Below are 27,372 nucleotides of genomic sequence, written 5' to 3' on the forward strand. Positions count from 1 at the left end.
CACATTATCCCAATACAACGGAAGAATAGGAAGTGCAACATGAGACCAGCCTGGCTAGACAACAGAAAACAAGGAATTGAAACTCAAACAGGAAGATTAGACAGCAGATTAGACAGGACACTGGCTTGGGATGGTTTAGTCAGAGATAATCCTGCCTTGAGCAGTGGGTTGGACTAGATGATTTTATGAGGTCCCTTCCAGCCCTAGTTTCCTATGATCCTATAATTTTAGTTTCATCCTAAAATCTAAAAAACAATTGAAGAATTGTTTGGAGGATTGCTGCAGCGATCCCCTCCTCACCCCACCCTACCCCATGACTACAGGAAACCCCTGGGCCTAGTGGATTGCTGCAGGGCAATCCTCACCACTCTAGGACTGCAAGAAACTCCCTGGGACTGGAAGATCACCAGAAGGTGATCCCCATGCCCCAGGGCTACAGGAAACCCCAGGAGCCAGAGGATCACCACAGAGCAATCCCCCCTACCCCAGGGCTGCAAAGACTGCCCCAGAATCAGGCACCCCCTGCACTGGCAATAAGAAACAATGGGATCTAATGCATGATCCCACAATTGTGTGAATTATGCATTAGATCCCATTGCACTTTTACCTGCATGGGCAGATGGGCCCTTAGCTACCAGCTGAAGAAAGATAAGCTGTGCAAGTTGGCAGGATGTTGGGAAAGAAAGCTGATTTGGTCACAGCCTACCAAGTCAGTGGTACAGAATGGGACAAGACATCTAGTTCTTATAATTTCGTAGGTTTGTTTTTCATATCTTCATCTGTCTTCAATTTACAGTTGCTGCTCTTATGATTTCTCTTGTTCATATAATAGATGTTTTTGCTATTTCTTACATGTTACTGATTCTCTGTGGTAAGAATGACTTCAAAGCAGCTGGCAAACTCGGGCTGATCTCTTCTACAGCGGAGAGGACCAATAATTTCTTGCACAAGCCGGCAAAGGGCATGATTCTTTAAGCTGGCAAAACTTCCTCTGCTACAGCTGGCAAAGCCACAGGGAAGCAGGTAAAGGGTGAGGTGCCCTGGACCAGATGCAAGCCCTGGGATCAGGAGCAGATAAGATATTAAAGCAATGCAAGTGCTGGGGAATCCAGTGGAAGCTGGTAAAGATCCATTACTCTGAGCTACTATGAGAATGCAGGCTGCCCCACTGATCTGAGCAAAGAAATGAGAAATTTCTTACCTGATAATGTTCTATGACCAGATTTTTTTCCTTGTTCATAAAAGATTGGATAATGCTTCATCTGTGGATCTGGAATCCAATATTACTGCCTGAGGGTCTAGAACTAGGCTCTCCCTGCAATTCAGGTCACCAGAAGAATTCCTCCAAAATTATTCAACAATTCCAGCAGCCAGTTTTTAAAATAAAGATAACAGCTTGAAATTAGGTTAATTAACCTTGAGGTAATATGTTTAAGTCTCCTTTCAGACATTTTTACATTTTTTTTTCCACAAGTTGTATTGGCACTTAGCCTGAATGAAGAGAGCAGTTGCTAAAAGTAAGAAAATCAAATATGAAAATTTATTATTCTGCTGCACGGCTTCGATCCTCTTGCAAATAAGTAGCACCAAGCAGTGATTCCCAGCAGCAGCAGAAAGGGTAAGGAATAAAGCAGAATTTTTACTATCATACCAGAATAATATGCAGAGTAGGAATTCCTTTACACAATGCAAGAGCTTTGTAATTTTAGGAAATGTTTGGGAACTAACCCAATAACACTTTCTTTACTACAAAGCAAAAACCCATCTTCCTGGGTTGAGTGTTAGGATCCCTTCTTCTGGCAAAAACAAGAAGAAAAATAGAGAGAGAGCCCCAATTACCACTGGGAAACTGTGGTTTCCCAAATGTGTAAATATACTTAGTATCTAGCCAGTAGCAACTCTGAAGCCTTAATTCCCTGGCCTTTTGAGTAAAATGTATGAACATGTGCATGCTTAATATATATCTTCAGAAATTCAGGAATTTGTAATTATGTCAATTTATGCCATTATCTTTCCAAAGAAGTGCTAAGGATTTAAACAAAATAACAGGGAAAATACATCTCAATTTCTATGGAAAGAAACAGCATTTACTTTGGTCAGAAAGCTATTTGGAAAAAATAAAAAGACCTGCTTTCTTAAAACAGTGATGTAGTTCTTAAATTGAACTAACAAAAATTTATTCCTAAGGCTGTGTTCAGAGGTAATGGCAACTAGAAAAGCCAGCCAGCACTAGACTGATCTGGCCAGTGCAATGATTCTTGACCATTGTGATACTCAATGGTTTTGTCCAACACACCTGCCTAAAGACTACGACTGGAGGCCACTTTTAGGATCAGATCAGTAATCCCACAGAAATCCTTTTCCAGATGATGTCACTAGAGGGTCATGCCCTTATAGTGCCCAGCACCAGTTAAACAAGCAAGAGAATCGGCTCCTAAAAATTGCTTCCCTTCACATCAGAATTGAACTTGACTAGATCAGTTTCCCAGTTGATTTCTGTTTGGATATCAAAATGTATCAATAAGCCTGAGAGAGTCCCTGCAGAACTAAACTCCCCTGTGAACACCAGACTGTAAACGTTAAGTGGTAGTCCAAATAAAAAAGAGATTGGGTTGGCTTGTTGTTATTGCTGTTTTGTTTTTCTTCTTGCAGGTGCAGCTGTGGTTCCCAGGCTGTTTATCAACTCCAAGCAAGTACCTTGAGCAAATGAAGTACTTTAACTCTCTCTTTTCCTTTTATCTGCATGTCCTTCCCTACTCTCCCACTTCCTTTTCCATTCCTCTTTTCTTCCTTCTGCAAACTGCCTTGAAAAACAGCCAATTTGTCTTTGCCCGGGACATTATCACTATTGTCTCAGAGAAACTCTGACCTCCAATTATACTCCTTGTTTTTTGGAAGGGATGTAAAGATACAAAGCATAAGATACAAAGCATACAAAGATACAAAGCATAAGCCAGCGGCTAATGAAGAAATTTCAACTGCAGGCAAGGCATTCTGGTCTGTCACTGCTCAGTGCACCATCTCGCATCTTCTGCTGAAGACTGTCTGGGTCAATACAAAAGTCAATTCTGACAAGTCATCAAAAACTATTTAGAGAATCCCATACAGCCATTGATGCATCTTTGTTCACTTGTGCCACTAACTGAGCTGTCAAGTGAACTTTAGTTCACGTAGAAGACCAAAGCAAAGATTTTTCTAAATTTATAAGTGTTTTGTTTGTTCAAAGGGGCAGTCAGACATGAGCCAAGAAGCATGCCTGTTTTTACAATTTATCTTGGAAGCAGCTCCATGTTCTCTAAAGTACTTCTCTACAGGTGCAGGTAAAGGCACAATGGCACAATCCAATAAGCAATCCACACAATCACACCTCCTGCCATGCCACACATGCATGCAGGAAGCATGACTGTGAGATCGCGAATTAGATTCCATCACGCCTTACTGCTGGGGCAGGGGTAGCCTGATCCCAGGCTCCCCCTGCACCAACAGGAAGCAAATTCCTATGGCTGGGAGACCCTGGACTCCTAGCCACGTGGGCAGTGGGCACCTCAGCTGCAGCCTCAGTTGCAATCTGCCATCTACAGAGGTACATGAAGCACCCTCATGGCTGTAACACCTCATCAGCTATTCTCTACCAGCCACTGGGGTGCATAGGGCAACCCTGTGCCTGAGAGCCCTGTCAGCTGAAGGGGCTTCCAGCACAGAGGCATGGACCCCACAGCTGGGAACTCCAATTAGCTGACGGGGCTCCCCGCCACAGGAGCCCCTGACCACATGTTCAAGTAATGGCATGATAGAAAGCAACTACAAACTTATTACATGTGTTTTGTGGAATAATATTGTAACTTATTCCTCTTTTTATCACATCCTTAGCTAAATGAATGTGTGGGCAGGTGACCACTTAAGATTTAAGTAACTGGTTAATCACGCCTTAAATGTAATGTGTAGATAGGGCCCTAGAGACCTAGTTGTGAACCCCCAAAGTCAGAGAACAATACCAATATATGCCACCAGCAATCTTAACTTCAGATAACTGGCTATAATGATCATTGCCAGTTATATACTTTCTTTAATTAAAATGAACCTCTCTAAATTTATTACAGTAATAAATTAATGAGTATAGTCATATCTATTTTTATTCCACCATGAGCTATTCTTTACATTTGTTTAATAGAAAATCATAGAAAATTAGGGTTAGACGGGACCTCAGCAGGTTATCTAGTCCAACCACCTGCAGAACCAGAAAGCAGAACCATTCCCAACTAGATCATCCCACCCAAGGCTTTGTCTAGCCGGGTCTTAAAAACCTCCAAAGATTGAGATTATACAAATCGCTATGGACAACCTGTTCCAGTGTTTTACTACTTTCCTAGTTTCGGAAACCAGTTTTTATTTTAAAGTAGGGACTAGTGTGTATCCTTTGTAGCAGCTTGCAAATTGTGATTCTGCTTCTAGCAGACATCTGAATCTATTGGAAGTTAGTGTAAATCACAGAGCACAAGTCTAATGTGCTCCCAACATGCAACTCCACTTAATAGGCAGGTTGCAGTATTCAGCATTATCTTCAGTTTCTGAATGGTCCCAAGGTATAGCCTTAAATGAGTGCTGAAGGCTGGATTTGTTTTACCAAGCAGACAGGAAGGAAATAACGCTCCCAGCACTAGTCCTTTTAAGCTTTTCTAAAAATTATTATTATCCATAGAACAGTACAGAATAAAAAGTGTAACAAATGAAAAAGCATTCAGCGTTCAGCAAATCTCCAATGGCTCTCCCAGTTCAGATAGCCAGGAGAGGAGAGGACACAGCAATTCCCTTATCTCCCATTTTGTTCAACTTTCTCTTCCTTTTATACTCTGCTCTGAGCAGCCATATGACTGCTGCTTTGAACAGACAAGATGCGTTTACCATTATGGAATGCAGTGCTGTAACAAATGCATGTGTAGTCTTATTAAGAGTGTATCTGACAAGCAGGGATCCTGTTTTTTCTGTTTAAAAATGGCAAATTCTCTCATTAAAACCCAATTATAAATTATCTGATTAAAAAACCCAAAATCCATGATTAAAATGAAACACCACTATTTATGTATGTATGTATCAAGTGAATACAATGTTTTATTGATATATTTACAATTGTAAAGCAGTTTGGGAGCCTACCAGTGCCTCCATCACTATAATAAAATAAATTCTAAGTACCTGTAAATGTTGGTATTTGATTTTGGATTTTTTTTTTTATCATGGAAAACCAGAGGTCCCCCTGCCCCCTCTGCTCACAAGGATGCAGGTCCAGGTCCCTCACTCCCCACACACAGCCCCACATCCCCCCCAGCCCTGCCAGATAGGCACCCCAGCTGCCACAGCTATGGGACCAGAGACCCAGGTCCACAGCCCCCTGCCCCAGGCAGCAGCACCTGAGCCCTGGCTGCTGCCTGTGGGAGGCGGCAACTGCTGTGGCATAGCAGAGCACAGAGCCTAGCTCCCCCTCCCCTATGGGTGGCACAGCCAAAGCAGAGCTCCTGGGGGAGGCAAAGGCAGAGGAGGATGAGGACTGGCAGCTGTGGACTCAGGCTCCCCACCCTGCTGCCTTCCCCCTAGGGCCAATACAGCTGAGTGGGTGGGACATGGTGCAGCAGGGAAGAGCAGGGACAGTAGGGGAAGCTCATTGCCAGCCCTGGAAGCTCCATGCCACCATGACAAGGCGCCCTCTGCCTGCCCAGCAGCAGCAAGGGGCACAACTCTATGCCACCACCCCAGCTGCTGCCAGATGAGCAGGGAATGCTTCACCAGGGTGGCATGGGGCTTGCAGTGGCAAGGAGCTTCCCTACCTGGCTCCGCTCTGCCCTGCTGTGCCAGGTCCCACCCTCTAGGCTCCGGAGGCCCTGGGGGGGGAAGGCAGAAGGGTGGGGAGCCCAAGCCACCCCTGCTCCACACACAGATCTGGGGGTACATGCCCCCCTGCTCTCCCCCAAGAGTGAGCACAGTGGCAAGGAGCCAGCCCCACCCATGCTCTGCCCCCCCAGATGAGCCACCCTTGGCTTCATCCCACTCCCTGCCAGGGCCCTGCCACCGTGCATCCTAGCTCTGGGCCCCAAGCCCCATGTACCACCCCAGCTGGCCAGCAGCCTTGCCCAACTCACTCACTCCTTCCCTCCCTCCCTATGAGGGCCTCAATCTCCCTTTCCCCTCTGCCAGACTTAGTTGTGGAAGCTACTCTCCAGAATGCCTGGCAGCCATCTGCATCCCCCCTGCTTAACCACACAACTCCTATTCCCCCCAGCCCTTTGCAGGCTGGAACTCTGCCACCCTGCAGAGAGCTCTTTGCAAAAGTGGAAAATCTGCATGTTTCTCCATTAAAATGAAAATTTATGGGTTTTTTGGTTCAAAGGGAAAATCCATGGGTTTTTTCCATTTTTCCGCAGGAAACGGAAAACCTGGAACCCTGCTGAAAAGATATACAGCTAAGTGTCATCGGCATACTAAATGCACTATAGCCAATTATCTCTTACCCAGCCCACCTAGCACTCCTCTCAGATACAAACTGAAGAAAAGATGACAATATTGACCCTGCAGCAGAACAGATACCCAGGGTAGGGGGAATGTGGGGGACAAACAAGAATGCACACACATATTCAAATGATCTGAGAAAAGTCTACTGGGTTTGTTTTCTTGGTAGAAAAACCTACCCAGAAATCCCTGAAAAGACATTCAGATCCTAAGCCCTGTGGCAGAAGGCCACCTCTGTTTCTCCCCAAAAACTCTGCTCTGTGACAATTTGGTTAGGATGGGCCCAGCAGAGGACACACACCTTACCCTATCTCTTTAGGTAACCTGAGCTGAATACATTCCGGAGGGAGGGGGGAAATCTGCTCCCTCTGCCTACGTGACTGGCATCACATACCTGGGTGAGGGGCTTGGGCTCCCTGGGGTGCTAGAAACTGCCAGTCTGCCCAGCTACTAGCGATGCATTTCAAATTGGTTGGCTGACAGCCAACAGGTGCTGGCCTCAATTGGGCCAGGTAAATGAGGTCATAAGGGCTATAAAAGTTAACGATTGCCAAGGAGGAGGGGGCAACAGCCATGAGGAAGACTCAGAGAGAGAGAGAGAGAGAGAGAGAGAGAGAGAGAGAAGAGCTGCACCATCTGAAACTTGCTTTCTCTCAAAACTCATGATCAAGGAACTGCCTGCCTCCAGAGGGAATCTCCACCTGCCTCTGGATGATACTTGTGAGTAAGCTGCCTGAGATCTAACTAGATATATAGCTTGCAGTAACTCAGATGCATGATCAAAGGCTACCCAGCCATGCCAGTTTGGCTCTATGGGGTTTCTCTGATATTGGTCTACCCTGTACCCTATTCCAACCCTACCCCTTGTAACCAATAAAGTTCTCCTTTGTACCTAGCATGGGAGACTTGTCGGGTTTGGGTCTAGATTATGCCTTGGGGTCCCCTTGCTTCAGCTGACTAAGGGAGACCACTACTTGTGCTTCCGACTGGGGGAAGCACCCCCCCCAGGTGCTTCAAGTGAGTCAAGTACCCTCGAAAGCTACTAGGCCTGTGTTACCCAGCGGACGCAGAGCCAGAATCAAGCCCAGCCCTGGGTGATGGCAGTTTTTACCCCAGGCTAGCGAGCGTGCTCCAGGAAGGGGGTCGGTCAGACATGAGGTGCCCCCAGGGAGGCACTCAGAGCCTGGAAGGTGGTCGGGCGCGGTGAAGTGGGTGGCTCAACGCAGGAGCACCCCCTACTGGCCCACCACAAGCCCTGAGGAACAGAAAGGGTTCAGTACTGCTGCTGCTTATCCAGAAGGCCCCTGTGTACACATCTCAGCATACTCTGGAGGCTCCCTCAGTCCACCTGGAGACAGAGGGCAGCCATGCAAAGGCCCAAAGCTGCCTGACTGGCTGGCCCAGACTGTTCAGGGTCAGCCTAGGTCTCCCTGCAGCACAGCCCAATGTGAAGATTGTGAAAGAGGTGTGTTTCGAGTCTAGCTCAAGTGACAGACTGACTCTCAGGGGAAGGGAGGGAGGGAACAGAAGGTAGGAGGTAGAGACTAGGAGCAAAGCAGTCTGGATGTTAGAGGACTGTGCTGCAGGTTATCTGAGAAGGGAAAATGTACAGACATTCACTCTTCCAAGAGAAATTCCAAGTAGAAACTGAACATACATGGCCAAAATCAATTGTATACACTCCTGCTAGTGTCCACAAGCAAGCCAACAAAATTTCATGGTTAACAGTATCAAAGGCTGCTGACAGATTTAAAAGAGCATGAGTCCTTTATTTGCATCCATTACCAGAAAGACATTATTAACTCAAGTAACCAGTGCAGTTGTTTACCCTCTCTCCAGGCCTATAACCATGTTAACCAAGGTTAAAGAAAACCAAAGGATCAAAAGAGTGTTACTACTGTCTTGTCTAACCTCTGCGATCTTCTCCAATGGGGATAGAAGACAGAGCAACAGTTAACCAGATTATCAAGATCAACAGTTGTCTTGAATATATTACTTATATCAGGGGCAGGCAAGATATGGCCGAATTCAGCCTGCCAGGCAATTTCATCCAGCCTGTGGGCACCCAATTAATTCTACTCTGCTCAGCCCAGGGGGGGGAGCCCCATGCAATGGAACTGGAGGCCCTCCCAGCTGCCATGTACAACTTCCAGGACCATGCCAGAAGTGGCAGGGGACCCCACATGGTGGAGCCAGGTGGGCTCAGCCCCACCCCCTGCTTCCCAGCAGAGTCCTGGGAGCTACACATGGTGGCAGGGAGTGAGGTGAGGCTGCTGGCTCCATCACACGGGGCTCCCTCTCACAGCATGCTGCTATGGCCAAGAGCTGCACATGAGCCTAAGGGAGCCACACATGATGGAGGCGGGCTGGTCTGGCCCTGTTCCTTGCCTCCAGATGCAGCTCCCAGAATTGGCCAGAGGTGCATGCCACTAGGGGCTACACCTGCGCAGGCCATAAGCAACCCAAGGACCTGCTACCTGCTGCTGCTGGCAGTGGGGACTTTGCAGCACAAGGGGATCATCTGCAGGGAGAAATTGGGGGGGACATGTGGGAGGCCTATACTCCCTCACACCCAAACCCTCCTTCACATACCCTCCAGAAATCCCACACACTCACAACCATATCCTACTCACACCCCCTCCACACCCTGCTCACACCGATACCTCTCACACCACCACACCTCCCTATAACCCCCCCACACACACACTCCCCCAGATACACACCCCCAACCACACCCCATGCACAATACACAAGAGTAACACTGTTTTTTAACTATTATATTGTCACCTCTATATACACTATACAAACGCACATAAATCAGGACAAAAATATTTTTTGAAATAAAATTAATGATTTTTAGTATAAAATTTGTTTTATTTCTGGTTCCAAGATTGCAGTGCCTCCCTCCCAAAAGGATTACTTCCAGGAGCAAGGGGGAGGACTTCCGGTGGCAAAAGTCAGGGGTTAGGGGTGGGACTTCTGGTCCCAAGAGGGCAACCAAGGGGTGGGGCATCTTTCAAGGAGCAGGGCTACCCTTGTAACTGTCCACAGCTGAGCAAAACTCATTAAGCAGCCCTTCATCCAAAATAATTGCCCACCCCTGACTTACATAATAGCTTAAGATCTAATTGAACCCTGTCCAGCAAAGGCTGAACTTCTCAATTAACAGCAGCCCCAGCACTTCATTAGCCAGAAAAGATAAGACACTAAACCACAGGTTATAACACAAAGCTTCCCCAACACTTTTATCAACTATGAGCAATGCTGGCTGCGACATAAGCAAAAAAGAGACATTGTTTTTCCGCTCAAGTTGCCATTCTGTTTCCAGACAGTCCAAATGTCTGAATATCTGACATTCAGTCCAAATACGAGTAATTTTTTTCTGCAAAGTAACAGGAAAGAAACACAGCAATGGAGTGGAGACTTAAGATCAACTAAGTTGCAATTCACTCAGTGCAGTTCAGAAGTGCAAGACTGGATAAATGTTATTTTTAAAGCAATGGCTTTGGCACAACCATTATATAATATCGTAAAAGCTCTGCGTGCTTTTACACGCAGCTTCAGAATCAGAGATCTGGCCATCTGCACTCTCATTGCATTTGAGTGTCACCCGTAAACAAGGGTGATGTACAAGGAGAAAGGTAGCAGAAATACTGTTCAGGTGTCATTGTATCAACAGTGGGAAACAAAAGATTGTCAGCAGTTTGGTAGGACATAACAACAGACTGGTCTGTCAGAAGAAAATCATTAACATATGGGTTACATCACTCTTCAAAGACAAAACATCAGAAGAGATAAGATCACAAGGCATCCAGAGCAGATCCAGGGGCATTCAATGACACAGTAGCACTCCCCTTTGATTCCTGGTCCCCCCATAATTTAAAAACAACTGTTTGGCAGTGGCAGCAGCATTTCTATTCAGGCAGCAGCAAGGGAGTCACTTGACTTCATGGCTCATTGTAATCTACCCGATTCCTTCTAAACTCTTCATTCCACGGGTGTTAAAGACCGCCCCTCCTTTTTAATGGTTTTGATGTTCCGCTAATTAAGCAATCCTTTCTGGTGGAATTCTGCTGTCTACTAGCTGCTCTTTTTAATGTTGCCCTGCAAACAGTTCCTCATTTTAGCTAAAAACATCAACTCAGGTGAACATCAACTCAGGTATGGAAATAATGTTCAGTGAAACAGCGGATGCATTGTCAAGATGCTCAAGAAGGCTTGGTTTTTATGAATCTAAAACAGATGTACATTTAATTCTAATGACAACAGGACTAAAGAAACATTATCTTTTGATTATTTTTGCCTAGTCTGTTGTGTTTTTATACATAATATATGTACATAGCACATTAACGCACATTCCAATAAAGTTATGTTTGTGTTTGCTTTGACTGCAAATTGAATAACATAGTCCTAGGCCCCTAGCATATTAGTAAAGCTTCTGGGTTCTTTTTATCTGGAGAAAAATGTATGTTGCATTAAACCTGATGATGCAACACACACCACCCTCTTCAAAATCCTAGATCCATTCATGTAAGAAGGTAATAGTCATAATATCCCACCCTCTCAGTTCCTCCAAAGACCCGAATACCATTTCCAAAGCATTCCCATCTTTCTGAGTAGAGCCTCCTATCACCTCTAAACTATACAAACAAGAAAGCTATAGTCTGGCATACTGTAACACAAGTTTAGTACTTGGGAAAAGATTGTTCAGTCTGTTTTGCTGAGGAAGCGTTAGTCACATTGACTTTGATTTAAAATAGAATCAACGTAGAGGACAAACTCATTTATATCTTGTGCCAGCAGATACTTGGTAGACTATACTTGGCTCAAAAGACAGTCCAGGGCAGGCAGAAGTAATCCTTTGCTTAAACCTCCTGTTATTTTTCTATCAAATGCTTAGATAGATTCCTTGTTATATAGTAGCTGACAGCTGACCTATTTGCTTAAACATTGAGTGATGATGTGGTGTCGTCTCAAAATGCTGAAAGATGCTATAGTAGTGGAAAAATAAAACAATTTTTGATATAGATGAAGTTTTGATTGTAGATATAAATCATCAGCTTTAGATCTCTAGTAGCTTTACTTCTGTGCACCACAGGTGTACTGACAGTTTCCGACATCTAATTTCAAAATTAAACCTTAAAAGTGAGATAAGTGCAACAAGTTACCAAAAGACTGATTTGTAAATGAAATCTGATCAACTTGGGTATAGGAAATGCTAGGGAAAATTAAATGTTTTACTTTACAAAGTATACTTTAACTGCATGGTTGTTTTCATTGCTTCATTTTTTAAATACCTGAGAAAAAATGAGCAAGAAAAAAATCAAAGATATGGCTACACAAAGTGTTACTTTTTATTATTACGCCTTAAACTCTCTATATTTCTTAACTAAAGCCAAACTCCTATCTAAATAATGATCTGGAAGCTTAAGAATTCTACAGTGGGTACCTTTACAAAGGTTACCTTGTTTACAAATTATATCCATATTACTTGTTTCTGCTAGTTTCTGGAGATGCACCAACAAAACTGTCAACAAACAGACATGAGCTAGACAAGCTGCTAAGTTTGCTTATGAAGTTTAAATGAGCCTAACAATTTTCTTTCAAAGTTACTATTCCTCAGGGTATGCAGGAGTGCTTTGAATGGGATAAACTGCAGAAAATCATTCCATTCAAAAAACTGAAGATATGTCCACTAAGATCTGGTATCTACATATCTAAAGACAAGTTATATGACTACCACTGCATGATGCGATAGGGTGAATGAGTAAGATGCAATCTAGGCTAGGCTACCATTAACTTACATGCCAGATTCCTTCCAGCTTTATTGTAATAAATAACATATTTCCCTAACATACAGAGTCTGAGAAGACAGAGTGCACTGCAAGCAAACAAAAATCTTACTTTCAAAACTATAAGTAGAAACAAAGAAAATCACTGGTTCATAATAAATGTGTATCATCATAATTCATATACAGGGACCTAACAAATTAGAGATTCTGCAAATTTCATAGAAACCATAAATTTGGGAGGGCTCCAAGAAAAATGGTAGTTGCCACAAAAAACAGTGGGCTTAGTGCAAAAAAAAATAGCTTACTAGCTAGCGGAGAAGCCCTGCAGTCTTGGAGCATGGAGGAGGGTGAAGGGAGGGGAGGGAAAATGGCAGCAAGAGAGGCAGGGCAAGGCTGTTGACAGCAGGGCAGGGCTGCTATCTTCAGCCTCCATGCCTCCTGCTGCAAGGACCCCACCGTGCCCTCCCCTCTATCCTGTCCCCTACCGCCTGCCCCCTGTGCTCCAGGATTGCAGGACTTCTCTGCTTGCCAGTAAGTTATTTTTCTTTCTTCTTTTTTTTCTTGCACTGACCTCACCAAAATCACAGAACTTGCTGCTTAAGGATGACCCAAATCCACGGCTTAATTAACCTGATTAAATTCAAGACAATCCTCTGATAATTAGATTCTATACCTGAAAAACTGTAACAAATTTATAAATTTTCTCTATGTAGAATCTAATTATTGGAGGTTCATTTTATATTCAGTGTCATCGTAGGTTTGAGTTAATATGGTATATAATCACTTACAGTTTCCATTCCACCAAAATAAGCTCCCTTTCATTTCTCATATAAAAACACCCAAAATACATGCATCCAATTTTTCAAAATTAAATTCTGATACTGACCTTAGAATTTCATTTAATTTAGGCTGCGGGCAGATGTGAAACGAAAAAAAATGCACTCTACCAAAAGGGGCAGCAAGTTAGTTTGACACAGCTCCACAGCAGTTGTGTAAATTGCATGCTTCAGCAGGGCTTTTTGGTGTTTTTATCTAATAGCTGATTCAATCAGCTATTAGATAAAAGTGCCAAAAAAGCCCCACTAAAGAGCCCAATTTATACAGACATTGGGCAAGCCAGGTCAAACTAACATAATGCCTCTTCTGGGCGTGCACTGGGCTTAGCACTGGGGCATGCCAAGTTTAAAGTAAAATGCTGGGTTGGGGGGGGGGGTTACATCTGTAAGCAGCCTTATTTTTAGGTGGTAACATATACTCATGAATACACACTTATTTCACAGGGAATAAAGGCAACTTTGTGCCTCTGAATGATTTTAAAAAACCAGGCATAACCTCTAAAGGTTATGTTATTCATACTATCATTGTGTCCATGTTACCAGTTCATTTTTCAGTGATTTTTGGAAAAGTCCGCACTTTGTACTGTTAGGGGAGTTTTAAAATAATCAACACAAAATATGTACTGTGATATGCTGCTGTTCCTTTATATAAACTTTTAGTCAACAAGCTGAAAGTTAGTTTACCATACTGAATATTTGTTCTTACTTGTATTCCATAGCCACAAAAGAAAACGTCAATGTTTTTCTGCTATCAAATTCTTGAGAGGTATAAGAATTGCTATGCTTTTCTGATGATGCACAGAATCACAAACCAGGGAGAGAATGGACCTTAGAAAGTCCAATAGTCCCATCTCCTGTTTCTCTAACCTGCTTTTAAATATTTCAAGGGCGGAGATTTCACAACCTCTAGCTAATCTCTTTCAATGCTCAATTACACATATAGTGAGAAAGTTCTTCCTAAAATGTCTCTTACTTTATTTAATACTGTTGTTTTTTGTTCTGTTTATTGTCCATCTCCATCCTCTAAAAAACAGCCCTTCAAGTATCTGAAGACTGTTAGCAAATTCATCCTGTCTTCTCTTCCCCAGACAAAATAATCCCATGTCTTTCAAATTTCCCTCATATTCACATTTCCTAAATTTCTCATCATTTTTGTCCCTTATACTGGACTCTTTCCAATTTATCCATATGCTTCTTGAAAAGCAGCACCCAAAACTGGACACAGTACTCCAGATAAGGTCCCAACACACCTGAACAGAGTAGAAGAATCACTTCCCTTGACTTGCAATCAACGCTCCTACTAATACACCCCAATATTCAAAGGGTTGGCAAACTTATGGCCCATTTTATATGGACCATGGAGCTAGAGGACTCCGTGCACATGGCAGCCAAGTGATGAGGAAAAACAGCAGCAGCAGCACTGCAGGGGTGAGCAGCAACTGCTGTGGTGGCATATGGCTGGGTTGGAGGTGGCCCACACTCAAAACTAAGCTCTTTTAAAGTGGTACCCCCACTGCAAAAACATTGCCTACCCCTACAATACTCTATTGGGGGTTTTTTTGTAAAAAGCACAGTTGCACACTGTTGGCTCATACTCAGCTTATAACTCACTATAAAAATCACCCAGTCTTTTTCCTAAGGATTGCAGCCTAGCTAGTCATTCCCCAGCTTACATTTGTGCATGCAACTGTTGTTCTAAGGGCAGGACTCTGCATTTGACTTTACTGAAAGTAATTAGATTAATTTTGGATCATTTCACCAGTTTATCAATCATACTAAATCCTAATCCTGCTTTCCAGCCTGCCCACAAGTCTACCAATCTTGGTGTGATCTGGATTTTTTTTTTTTAAGTGTGCATTCAACCTCAAGATCAAAACTATTAATAGAGATATTAAACAAGCTCAGACCCAGGACAGACTCCTGGAGACTCCCACTTGATATCCTGTTCCCCCCGCCCCATCTCTTGATTAGACATTATGGCATAATGGGAAATAGTATGAAATGCACATCCCAACTAATCTGTAACGTGAGACAGTCATGCCTGCACTGACCTATACTGTGTACAAAAAATGTAAAACAAAACAGAAAATTTGTAACATACTTTATAACTAAACCTGAAATGATTTCTGTCAAAAATATATTGGCACTGACCAATTTATGTTGTTTTCATACATAAACGATATGCCTGTCTTAACCTGCACTGTCTAAAGCTAGTCCTATACTCTAGCCACATAACCCAAATCTTCTGTGATATAAGTGTGTAAAAACATATATGCTGGTATCCTAGGCACATGCATTTAACAAGGCTCAGCTGTGGAATATTTTATTTTCCAGTTTTTTGCCCACACTAACACAAGCCTGGGACAATTTCTTTCACATCATAGTTAAGTACGGTATCTGTCCTGAGGCTTCATAACCGTTACAACTATCTACAAGTATGGTGGAATTTTTTGCTGCCTGATCAGATGCCTAGAACTGCTACTCTACTTTTATCTATATACTACAATTTAATAGCAGTGCACCAATAAAGATTTTTTTGTGCCGATACCAATGGCCAATTATTAATGACCCATATCAGCCACTACCAATCCAATTGCCAATATTTAGCCTGGCAGCTTGAAGAGCCCAGCTGATAAAGTCTATTAAGGGAAGGGGCAGAGGGGAGGGAAGAGGCATGGGGGGGCACAGATCAAGGCCCCCCATGGTGAGGGATGGAGTGGGGCTGGGACTTGGCATGGGGCAGAACCACAAGCAGTTCATCCGGGGGGAGGGGCAGCTCCCGCTACTGCATGCACCGTGGGGGAGCCATGTGGGGCATGTGCCCCCCAGATTTGTGCGTAGGGCGAGGGTAGGCTGCCACTGTGGACTGGGGCCAGGGGCAACGCCAGACTCTTCCCAGGAGAGAGGCTGGGCTGGGTCTGCACTTGGGGTGGGTGGCAAAGGCGCTGGGGGGGGCCTACAGGGTGGCCTACAGCCACCCCAGAATTCACCATAGCCCTCCTCCCAGCACTGCCACCACCACCTGCACCAAGTGCAGCTCCAGCCCAGCTCTCGCACTGTCAGGAAGAGCCGGGCACTGCCCCCAGTCCCAACCCACAAATGGCAGCCCACCTTTGCCCTGCTCACAGATTGGGGGGCACATGCCTCCAAGGCTCCCCTGGGAGTGCGCATAGCCACTCCCCCTCCCCCAAATGAGCCACTCACAGCTCTGCCCTGTGCCCTACCCTGGCTGGGCAGTGCCTGCACCAGCCCCAGCCCCAGCCCCTCTCTCACCACATGGGCCTCAATCTTCCCCCTGCTTCCCTTCCCCCTGCAACAGACTTACCAACCAAACACTTTTCTCCAAGCTACCGGGCTGGCCACAGGCATGCTATGGCTGCATACGCATGTGGCATTTATCAGTGACATTATCAGCCACAGTGAAAAAAAAGCTGATTTCCAATAATGTCAATTTTCCTTTTCTCAGTACCGATACAATATAGACCAATGTATTAGTGCACCTCTACAATTTAATTGGTTTATGATTTGGGGATCCCAAACCAAGAAATAGTAATTCATTTGGTCATCCTTTTTCTGCCTAAATTTCTAGTCAGATGCATCTTTCTCCTGCATTTCTCTCCTGTGCTAAAAAGCCCCAGCTGCCCCTGGGAAATACTGAACTGGACACTGCCAAAGAACTGGTTAAAAAAACCTGAAGAGAACTTGTACTTGTGATAGAAGTCAACTAACACAGGACACAAAGCACCACAATTAGGCAGGATTCAAGAGAGCAGTTGGCCAACTGATAGAATTTTCATAATTATTTTTAATGCTTATTAGTTATTTTTAACCCGTGGCTAAATTTATGGCACTTCAGTAGCTAAGCCTCACTGAAAGTCAAGATGATTTACACTCCTAAGGCATATAACCATTTGTACTCACTGAAATTAAGTTTCAAACATACACGTTGAAGTTTTATAATTTTTCCCTCCATGGGGCAGGAAGATACCAGAATCAAATTGTCCAATACAAGACTCTCAAATCATAACCAAGATTATTCATGTGTTGAACTGGTTTTATGCTTCAGTCTAAATACATCAGCGTATGCATGCCAGGAAAAGAATTTTAGTCAGGACAGTCCTTGAAACATGAGTCACCAAACAATTCAATTCAAGCATAATTGGTTGAAATGGCAACACATCTGCTTCATGAGGTAATTCTGAAAGCTGCTCTTATATGGATTACATAAGCAAGTAAGCAAGACAGAAAATTTGTAACAATATACCATAACTAGATTTAAAACAATTTCTGCAAAAGTATACTAGCAATTTACCAAATTATTCCATTTTCACACACAACATACAAAAGCCTATGTATTTAGTCCTTCCAAGAACCCAAAGTTATAACTTACCAGGCAACAAGTTATGGAAAAGAGGAGTGAAATGGCTAAGGCTACTATGAAGAAAGAAAAAAAAGCTTTTTCCATGCTTGTTAATGCTCATCCTTTAGAGTTGCTACTTACATATTTGCATATCTTTAACTTCAGAAAGAAGTCATCCGGGAAAGTCTTGTTTTGGCAAAACCAATAGCTTTACAAGGGACAAGTATATAAAACAGGACACCTGCCTAGCAGCCAGATGAACACCAAAAAAAACTTTGTCAGCCCACAGACTGGCAGCCATACTGCCATCACATCCAAGAGGAATTTTCTCCTCCAATAAATATGAAAAATACAATATCCCAAACCAAAAGGAGTGCAAACATATGGTTACACAGAATGTTATAATAAATTAACAATTACTACATTTCTCACACCCATCATACAATTTAAACAGAGAATGATTAAAAGTGATACATGTGCCTGCCATAGAGTAATTATAGAATGCATATAATCACCTGTTCCAAAGTACTGGTTTATTCCTCTCTATCTTTAGCGTTTAGCTTTTTCGGTATGCAATTTACTCATTTAAGTCTTTTCTTTATTAAATATACTTTTACAAGGCTTCACCTTGAACTTCAGCCTCAAGCTTGAAGTTTTTAAAATACAATGCAGAGTGTATCTGCATCTCATACTTGTTTTCCAATATGTTCTTACTCCCTACCTTGTCAATGCCTGGATCTTTGCTGCATGTCGCTCTTCTTGCTCTGCTACTTTCTTTCTCAAGTTGTCTATTTCTTGCCTGAGTGCTGCTGAATGCTCCATCTCTCCATCAAGCAGGTTTCGCAGAGATCTGAAAAAAGGGAGTACCATCTGTTAAGACATTGTAAAAGCTACCAGTCCAACAGATGAAACATGAACAAATATAAGTAGGTTGTCTAAAAGTATGTCATTCATTTTACCCCCAAATCTCATTATTCAAATCTAATAAATGCACTTAGTCTAATCTTATAGTACCTATTCAAATTTATTAAATGCATTTTATAAAAAGCTACGAAAAGATACAGAAAAGGACCAAGAGTAGTAGATGAAATAATTATGACATTATTTTTTATTTCAACTCTAGGCCCAAAATATCATAGATGCCCCAGTGTTCGATACCATATTCACAAAGGGAGACATGTTCTCTACAGAAAAGATCTGTTTTCCCTAGCATAACTCAAACAATTGAAGAAATGTTTTCTGAGATACAAGAGTATATAAGCAGTATCATTTACTAGCTGGAGCAGGAGATGTGGGCCCAGAACTGTAGGCTTCCATTGTGTGAACCTTGTCTTTGGAAAAGAACTCTCAGATCAGCATTACAAGCATTTTAATCCAAATGAAAAAGTTTGCCTGTGAGCATTCCTCTTCAGCAGAAACACTACAGCATCATACTTGTTAAGTTGCATGAAAAGAAATACAGGGTGACAGTCTTGCACCCAGAACCTGTTATTATAGGAGTTGAAACGAAAAAAGAATGGGTATATGCTTCAGGGAAAAGGTACCTGTTCTGTTCTTCCAGTTCATCCTTTCTGTTCATCATGGCCACAATAGCTTGCCGAAGTTCATCTAAGAGAGAAGAAAACTATCATGTTTCTTTCTATCATTTCAGATGAAAAAAGTCATATGCATGTTGGCAACAATTAAAAAAATGTGTCTGTGCTCAAGTCAACTCTTAAGAATATATTTAAGTCCTATTCATTTTAGTACTTTAAAAAAGTGGCATATTTGACACCTACAGTATTCAACAGAGTAAACTCATTCAGGATTGTGAAATAGTTTGAATATGATTTTAATACAAACTTTAACAAGTTAATTCTAGGTTACAGAAGTTACTCTTTCTTCTGACAACATTATCATGTATGGTGCCTTACAATACAGTCCGTTCTTTCAATATGATCTGAGCTAGAAGTGACACACACAGACAAGCCCACTCACAGATTACCATCCTTACTTCACATGAGATGTACCTGACAAATCAGCTCTTTCCACCTAGTTTCAGAGGTAGATTTTGGGACAATTAGAGTTGCCAAAAGTACACATAAATCAATTACCCCTCACTTTCTTGAAGGTCAAATACAGAAAACTATTTAATTAGTACACCGAAAGTAACTTTTAAAAGCTCGTATATTTGTTCCATAACTCATTCCACTGCCTCAGGGAAGATGCTGAGAAGTTTGCATTTTACTAAATGAAAATTCTGTCAAACTCAGGGGAAAGAGAAATAACAATCAGTAAACTCAATCACATCAGTTGTACGCATCAAGGGTAGAATTTACTTTACTACTCAGAATTACTAAACAACGGCCATACATTTCTTCAGCATCCTAACAGAAATGAAAAATGCTAGATTTGAAGACTCATCACATCATTGCTCTAGATATTCTGTACTGCAGAGAAGAAAAAGACTGATTAAGTAGAAACCTAAAATAGCATTTAATTAAGTGTAGTCTGATGCTTTAAATATAAATTCGTAAAAATTAAAACTCATAATTAGAAAAGCCAGTTCTCTACTGAAGTCGGTTACCAATAAAGGTGGAAGACTCAAGGGAGTTAAAAATGTTCACACAAGGAATCTGAAAATGTTTACCCAAGTCCTTTAGGTACTTCTATGAGTGGTTTCCTGACATGACAGACATTTCAGTGAAAATATACTCAAATCTGGAAAGTGAAAACAGCTGCTGGGAATTCAGTGCTAGATTCAGTCATGAGAAAAATCACAACAGATGTCTCAACTCATTAAAAGATGGGTCAGGGCAGAAAACAGAAATATTCTGAAGGAGTTAAAGAAAAGGAATGTAACTACCCAAAAAACCCAATATAATTAATTACAGTCTAATTTTATTACCTCCATGGGAACCAACCATTTTTTGGTAGGAAAAGACAAGCTAGTACTAAAATGAAACTTAACATGTTAAAGAAAAGTTGAAGAGCAAAGAACACAGATAACATGAATTGGCTTTAATAAAAAGGGACAAAGTCTGATTCCCTTATTCATATTGGTAAATACTGCATACTCAATCAGCCATCATGCAGCTATAAAAATATAGCGACTTCTATAATACTATTCATCAAGTAAGATACAACTCTACATGATCCTGGATATCAGAACTTGCTCCTTTATCTTTAAGCATAAAATAACCTCCATTTTGTTCTTTAAGGCAGTCTTCTAAACCTAAATTGTAAAACACAACTCTAAAAGACAAAATCAGAAGTGCATGTGAAATTACATGGATTACAGTCTATGATTTGATTCCAACTCAAAAGGCACCCTTACAGAGAGGTTTCAGAAAGTACTGAGAGCAACTTCAGTTACTTTTTCCCTAAACTGAAGTACAGTATCAAATTTGCAATTAAAACTACAGCTCCTACTACATCAAAATGCAGTGCAGAGCCCATCTGTATTTTTAGCCAGCACTATCTAGTTTGGGCTACGGTTTTCAATTATTTTTGCAACCAAAATATAAAACTATAGGTTAAAGAACTAGTGTTGGTGTGGCGGAGCAGCCAGGATGTGTAGCATGGTCATTCAGAAGTTGGACAGACCCGTTCTAAATGATCCAACAAATTTCTGGGATCTGTTTTTTCCTCTAAATGTTTCTGTTACACTTAAATGTTTATAAAAAGAGAGAACCAAGTCTTCCAATTTCTACACTGTTCAACTGTTCTAATTCAATGTCTTCTTCAGCAGCACCTTGCAGTTGATGATTGTCTTACATGACCGTCTTTTCTGTAAGTCTGAAGATGGCTGAGGAGGCTGATCTGGGATCAACCGACTGTTGCAACTTGGGCCCATTTCCATGCTGGGTGGGTGGCTCCAGATTTTTGATTTGGTCTGCAACAGACTGTTTCTACCGCTCCCATTTTTCCATTTTTTGTTGACTTCATATGGTTTCAAAATACTGAGATCCTTGCAGCAGACTCTTCCTCCACGGTCTCCCTCCAGGAAAAGGGAGGACTCCGGGACCTCCCATTTTGTCCAGTCAGGGGGATGGACCAAGGTGGTCAAGGGCCCTAAGGCCCGCCGCACCAAGGCCCCTGCCCCGCCAGAGCTTAGCAACAGGTATGAACCTCTTGCAGCCCCAGCAGACCCTGCTGAGTTCCCAGCTCCCACAGGCAACACAGGCCCAAATGCAGCTACCGCCCCCGCTCTCCCCAAGACAAAAGGCAAAGTGTTTGTTGTGAGCGACTCCATCCTGAGGGGGACTGAGGTGGTAATCTGCCGCCCCAACCCCTTAGCCCAGAAAGTCTGCTGCTTCCCAGCGGCCTACATCCGAGACATTGAGGAGAAGATCCCTAAGCTCCTTCAGCCCACAGACCACTATCCCATGTTCCTTATTCATGTGGGCACCAGTGACACGGCTCGGAGTGCTCCCAGCCGGGTCATGAGGCGCTACAGGGATTTGGGAGCAAGGCTAAAGGGTTTGGGGGCACAGGTGGTGTTCTCTTTGATCCTCCCAGTCTCAGGCTATGGGCTGAGGAGGGAGAGGAGGATCCAGTTAGTGAACCAAAGACTGCGGCGCTGGTGTCATCGGGAAGGCTTTGGCTTCCATGACCACAGTCCACTCTTTGGTGAGAGAGGCAGCGAGCTGCTGGGAAGAGATGGCCTCTACCACTCTCTCCTGGGGAGGAGGCTCTTCTCAGCCAGACTGGCTGACCTGCTCCACCAGGCTTTAAACTAAACCCACCGAGGGATGGGGGGACTACCGCCACTGCTGGCCCGCTGAGCAACCCTTGCAAAGCCAGCAGGCTAAGGCACTTAAGGGAGCCCACCCCCGCCCCAGCCCTGGTACAATCTGTGGGCAAGGCAAGAGCCCCCAAGGGGACACCTGCCTGCCTGTACACAAATGCCAGGGGCTTGGGGAATAAGCAGGAGGAACTCGTCCTCCTGTTTAACGCAAATAATTATGACATCATAGGGATAATGGAGACCTGGTGGGACTGTTTGGCCCATGACTGCACCACAGATATAGATGGCTATACCTTGTACAGGAGAGATCGAGTAGATAAAAGGGGTGGGGGTGTAGCTCTCTATGTTAAGGAAAGCTACGCGTCCCTGCAAGCTGATGTTGGCGACCAGGGTGGACGACTAGAGACCCTCTGGATTAAAATCCGTGGGGAACACGGCACAGGGAACACAACGGTGGGAGTCTACTACAGACCTTCCACCCAAAGTCAAGAGCTTGACCAGGAGTTTGCCCAGGAACTGGCTGAGGCCACTTGCTCCAGGACCATGGTTGTCATGGGTGACTTCAATTACCCGGACATTTCGTGGGAGGATCGCTCAGCAAAATCCAAGCAGTCGCAAAGCTCTCTATAATGCATGGATGACCTCTACCTGACTCAAGAAGTCTATGGGCCAATGAGAGGTAAAGTGCTGCTCGACCTGGTACTGGCTACTGGGGATGACCTAATCAGCAACCTAGTGATCGATGGGAAGCTGGGTGACAGCAACCGCAAGCTGATCACCTTCACCATCCGCCATAAAGCTGGCAAGTCAGTCAGCAACACCAAAGTCCTTGGCTTCAGAAACGTCGACTTTGACAAGCTCAGGAAGCTTGTCAGTGAGGCCCTAAGGGACCACAACCCCAAGGGGAGGGGAGTCCAGGAAGAGTGGTTGTTCCTCAAGGGAGCGATCCTCAATACACAAGCTAATTCTATTCCAACTCGGAGGAAAAGCAGCAAGAGGGCACAGCAGCCCCTCTGGCTCTCCAGGGATCTAGCAGACCTCCTGAGGGTAAAAAGAAAGGCCTACAAAGGATGGAGGATGGGAGTCACCTCCAAGGAGGATTATTCTGCACTGGTCCGGTCCAGAAGGGAACAAACCAGGAAAGCCAAGGCTGCAACTGAACTCCAAATAGCTTCGAGCAACAAGGACAATAAAAAGTCCTTTTTCAGATATGCGGGGAGCCGGAGGAAAAGCAAGGGCAACACTGGACCCCTGCTGAACCAAATGGGATAACTGACAACTGACACCCAGGAAAAAGCCAACCTATTAAATGGGTATTTTGCATCGGTCTTTCATCAGTTCCATGGGATGCCCATGCCTGCTACAGGACAGGGAGGTCCGGATGGGGGAGATCCCTTGCCCTCCATCAATGCGGACCTCGTAAATGAATGCCTTGAGAGGCTGGATACCTTCAAGTCAGCAGGTCCTGACAATCTACACCCCAGGGTACTCAAGGAGCTGGCGAGCATCATAGCCCAGCCTCTGGCAGAGATCTTTGAGAACTCCTGGTGTTCTGGTGTAGTGCTGAAGACTGGAAGAAGGCCAATGTGGTGACTATCTTCAAGAAAGGGAGAAAAGTGGATCCGGCAAGCTATAGGCCCATCAGCCTGACGTCTATCCCGGGGAAGGTCTTAGAAAAGTTTATTAAAGAGGCCATCGTTAATGGACTGGCCGATGCAAACATCTCGAGGGATAGCCAGCACGGGTTTGTAACGGGTAGGTCTTGCTTGACCAATCTCATTTACCTTTATGACCAGGTGACCTATCACCTGGACAAGGGAGAAGAGATTTATGTCATATATCTTGACTTCAAAAAAGCCTTCGATCTGGTATCCTATGATCACCTCTTGGCGAAACTGGCTAATTGTGGCCTTGCCCTCCGCTGGACTCTCTCCAATTTGTCCACATCCTTTCTGTAGTTAGGGGTCCAAAACTGAACACAGTACTCCAGATGTGGCCTCACCAGTGCTGAACAGAGCAAAATAATCTCTTCCCTGGCCTGCTGGCAACCACTCCTAACAATGCAGCCCAGTATGCCACTAGTCTTCTTGGCAACAAGGGCACACTGTTGGTTCATATTCAGCTTGTTGTCCACTGTAACCCCCAAGTCCTTTTCTGCAGAACTGCTGCTCAATTTTCTTTCTTGAAGACGGTCACAATCATGGCATCCCTGAGGTCATCTGGGATTTCCTCATTATTCCAAATCCTTAAGATAAGGGCATGGAGCTGTGATGTGAGCTCCTCTCCCACCCCACTTGAAGATTTCAGCAGGGATTCCATCAGCTCCAGATACCTTGTCCTTCTTCATCTGCTTGATGGCTTTCCACACCTCACTGAGGGGTGGACAGAGTCTGAGATCATCTCTGACTAAAATCATCTCTGGCAGCAGAACTGTACTGGCACTCAAGAGCATCCACTGGTAGTAGATGAGGAATGACCTTCAAGGAAGGTTAGCTGTAAAATAAGCAGGGGTAACTCTGATGAATAATTAGTCATGAATCAAGCAACAGCAGTACCACCAGGACGTGGTGGGGTGAGCAGATGGCAATGCTTTCCCTCCTGAAAAACCACATACATCTTTTGACAGTGCTGCAACACAGGGAGTATAAGTCATCACTATAATAAAGGCTGCCCAACCCCCAGCCATGGGTCTACAAGTCCTCAACAGTGGAGCAGACAGAAGAAGATATTAGAATCTCAACAGCTGCGAAGGCAGGAGAAGGATGAAGCAGAAGATCTCCAATTGTCTTGGCCTCCTTGACATTGGATTACGGTCCCATTCTGCCAATGCATAAATGAACTATACTCTATATGAAGACTGTAACTGTGTTTTCAAGTAACTAAGAAAACTTTCTAGGCCTAGCATAAAATTGAATGAGGTTAAAATCTGTTTTCTAATAATTTACTAGTAAAGCTATCATGTTAACTACAAATATAATGTACACACTCTAGTTCCACAAAAAGTTCCACAGCCTAGTGTAAACCAGGATTTCCTTATTTTGCATAATCGTGACAAATACTAATGAAAATTTACAACAGTAAGTCAACTCCTTCAAATGACCAAACATTCACACCAAATTGAAAAACACACTTAATTGTTGGCAATTACAAGCAGATAGTAGCATTTTCATATATATGGCTGATGGCATCTTAAGGTCCCAGTAAGGGATCGGGGCCCACAAAGGAACTTAAATCTTGGTTTAGGAGATAATTAAGACAGGCAAAAGATAATTAAGATGGACAAAATGAGAAAGGAAGAAACAAAGGTGGAAGAGCAGGTAACTGAAATGAGGGAGTTGTTCAGAGTAAGCCCTGCTCATAAGCACCACCACACCCATCTCATCTATTTTGAACATGTACATGAATATACTTTTCTAGAAGCATTACTACTGGCACAGGGTAGCAAATGCAGGGAACTATTCATTTTCTCATCCTCTGTGTATAAAGCATACAAGAATTTAATTGCACTTTTGAAATTGCATTCTGTAATTTGAACAGTGAATGCTGCAAGGCAATGTTGGTAACTAAAATTGCAACCTTTAAAATCATGTTTCAGAGCCTGGAGAGCAAATAAAGCAGTCTCCATCAAAGGGATAAAGGTTTTTATTGCACAGAAGTATGAACACCATTCCCACAGTGGATGAATTCCTGTTATTTCCCATAAATTCTGGTATAATGGCCATTTTATGAAAGATTTCTTCTCATTTTTCAAGAAATAAGATCTTCAAGTTTTCTTACTGGATCTCAGAATGGGCAACAAAATGCAGTCTTAGCCTGTAACTTCTAGAACAAGAACAAGTAATATTCTTAAATGGACCAAAATAGTTTTAGACTATGCCAGTCTTGAAAAAAAATAAATTCCCTTCAACTCACAACAGCAAAATTATTTCTGTATCTTGAGTGATGTTTCAATATCTCCTAACAAGCATGTATATGAAGGACCAAACTTGCAATAGCTAGGAAAATATTCAGATATCAAGAGTCAGAAAAACATCAACATATTAAAGATGGCTGTCAAAAAACTGTACACATTAGTTTATGGAACTGACTACAGAGACACTTCTCCAAGGCATTCAATGCATGTTATTTTCCACATGCACATAGGCCTCTAAATTAGTTTCTGTTTATTTTCCTGGGCTTATTTTCCTTTACCAAGTCCCAATCTGCAAGATGAAGCTAAATAGCAGTATTTCTCTCCTTTTAATTGTAATTAAAACTTATAAATGCTTTACTTCTTCAAAATCTTCATCTTTTTATCTATAACATTCTTCAAAATCTTTATTTTTAATAGAAAAAGTCTTTTGCAATTTACTGTACACCAGGAAGGAGTGAGAAATGCAGCTTCACTTTGCATAAATTGTAAGCATAATTCATTATATCACACCTTTCCTATTTCTATGCGAGTATTCACTCACATTTCCATACTGAACAGCCAAATAGTTCCAAACAGGGATGTCAATCAAAAATGGTGCAATACAGCTTAAATCTTCAATCTTCTACAGTCAATCTATGTGAAAAGATAGTTTCAGCTTTACTAGACATTAGAAGCACCAAGATTACAAATGAATCCAAATATAAGATATTATGGTTCTTCTCTGTGAGAAAGTGAAATAGAAGAGTAAAGGTGAAGCAGACCTTATCCTTCATGCGCATAAAGAAATAAAATTGTACTCTGTTATTGGTTTAGTGTTAAAAAAGCATCCACAAAGTGCTGCCCACCACAATATTAAGTATCTACTAGATTCTCTTTAGAAATATATTTAGGAAAGTATTTTAACTAGCTGAAACTTTTGCAAAATTTTAAACATCCCCTCACTTGTAAAGAACTAATTAAAACAAATTAGACCAGTATTACCTGAGACATACAGAAAGATATAATATAAAGCACTGTTGGTATGTTGCACTCGCTAAGTACCTACCCACCAGATTCCTTTATGAGCATCACAACTCCAGATTCAATATTCATCTCTAATACAAGGCACAGCAAAAAGAACTTTGAAGACTTTAAATATATATATCTCAATGAAATGTGATAATGTTGTGGAAGTTCAGAAGTCTATCAGATTCGTTTTGAAAAACTAAATGAACATTATCAGCTAAAGACAACAATTTAAATAA

The 27,372-nt window shown here is 42.9% G+C and overlaps 1 protein-coding gene across 5 annotated transcripts in view; it reads right to left on the bottom strand.

Moving 5' to 3' along the window:
- Window positions 1-27,372, bottom strand: part of SNX29 (sorting nexin 29) — a 454,827-nt gene that overhangs the window by 369,935 nt on the left and 57,520 nt on the right. For all 5 annotated transcript variants that reach the window (XM_059716635.1, XM_059716634.1, XM_059716637.1 and 2 more), the window contains 2 exons: window positions 19,031-19,094; window positions 18,208-18,336 (listed from right to left, as the gene is read on the bottom strand). In XM_059716635.1, the coding sequence (XP_059572618.1) occupies window positions 18,208-18,336; window positions 19,031-19,094 (193 nt within the window). The remainder of the gene's footprint in view (window positions 1-18,207; window positions 18,337-19,030; window positions 19,095-27,372) is intronic.

Source organism: Alligator mississippiensis, chromosome 13 (assembly GCF_030867095.1).
Source record: "Alligator mississippiensis isolate rAllMis1 chromosome 13, rAllMis1, whole genome shotgun sequence".
In the NCBI taxonomy this organism is placed as follows: domain Eukaryota; kingdom Metazoa; phylum Chordata; order Crocodylia; family Alligatoridae; genus Alligator; species Alligator mississippiensis.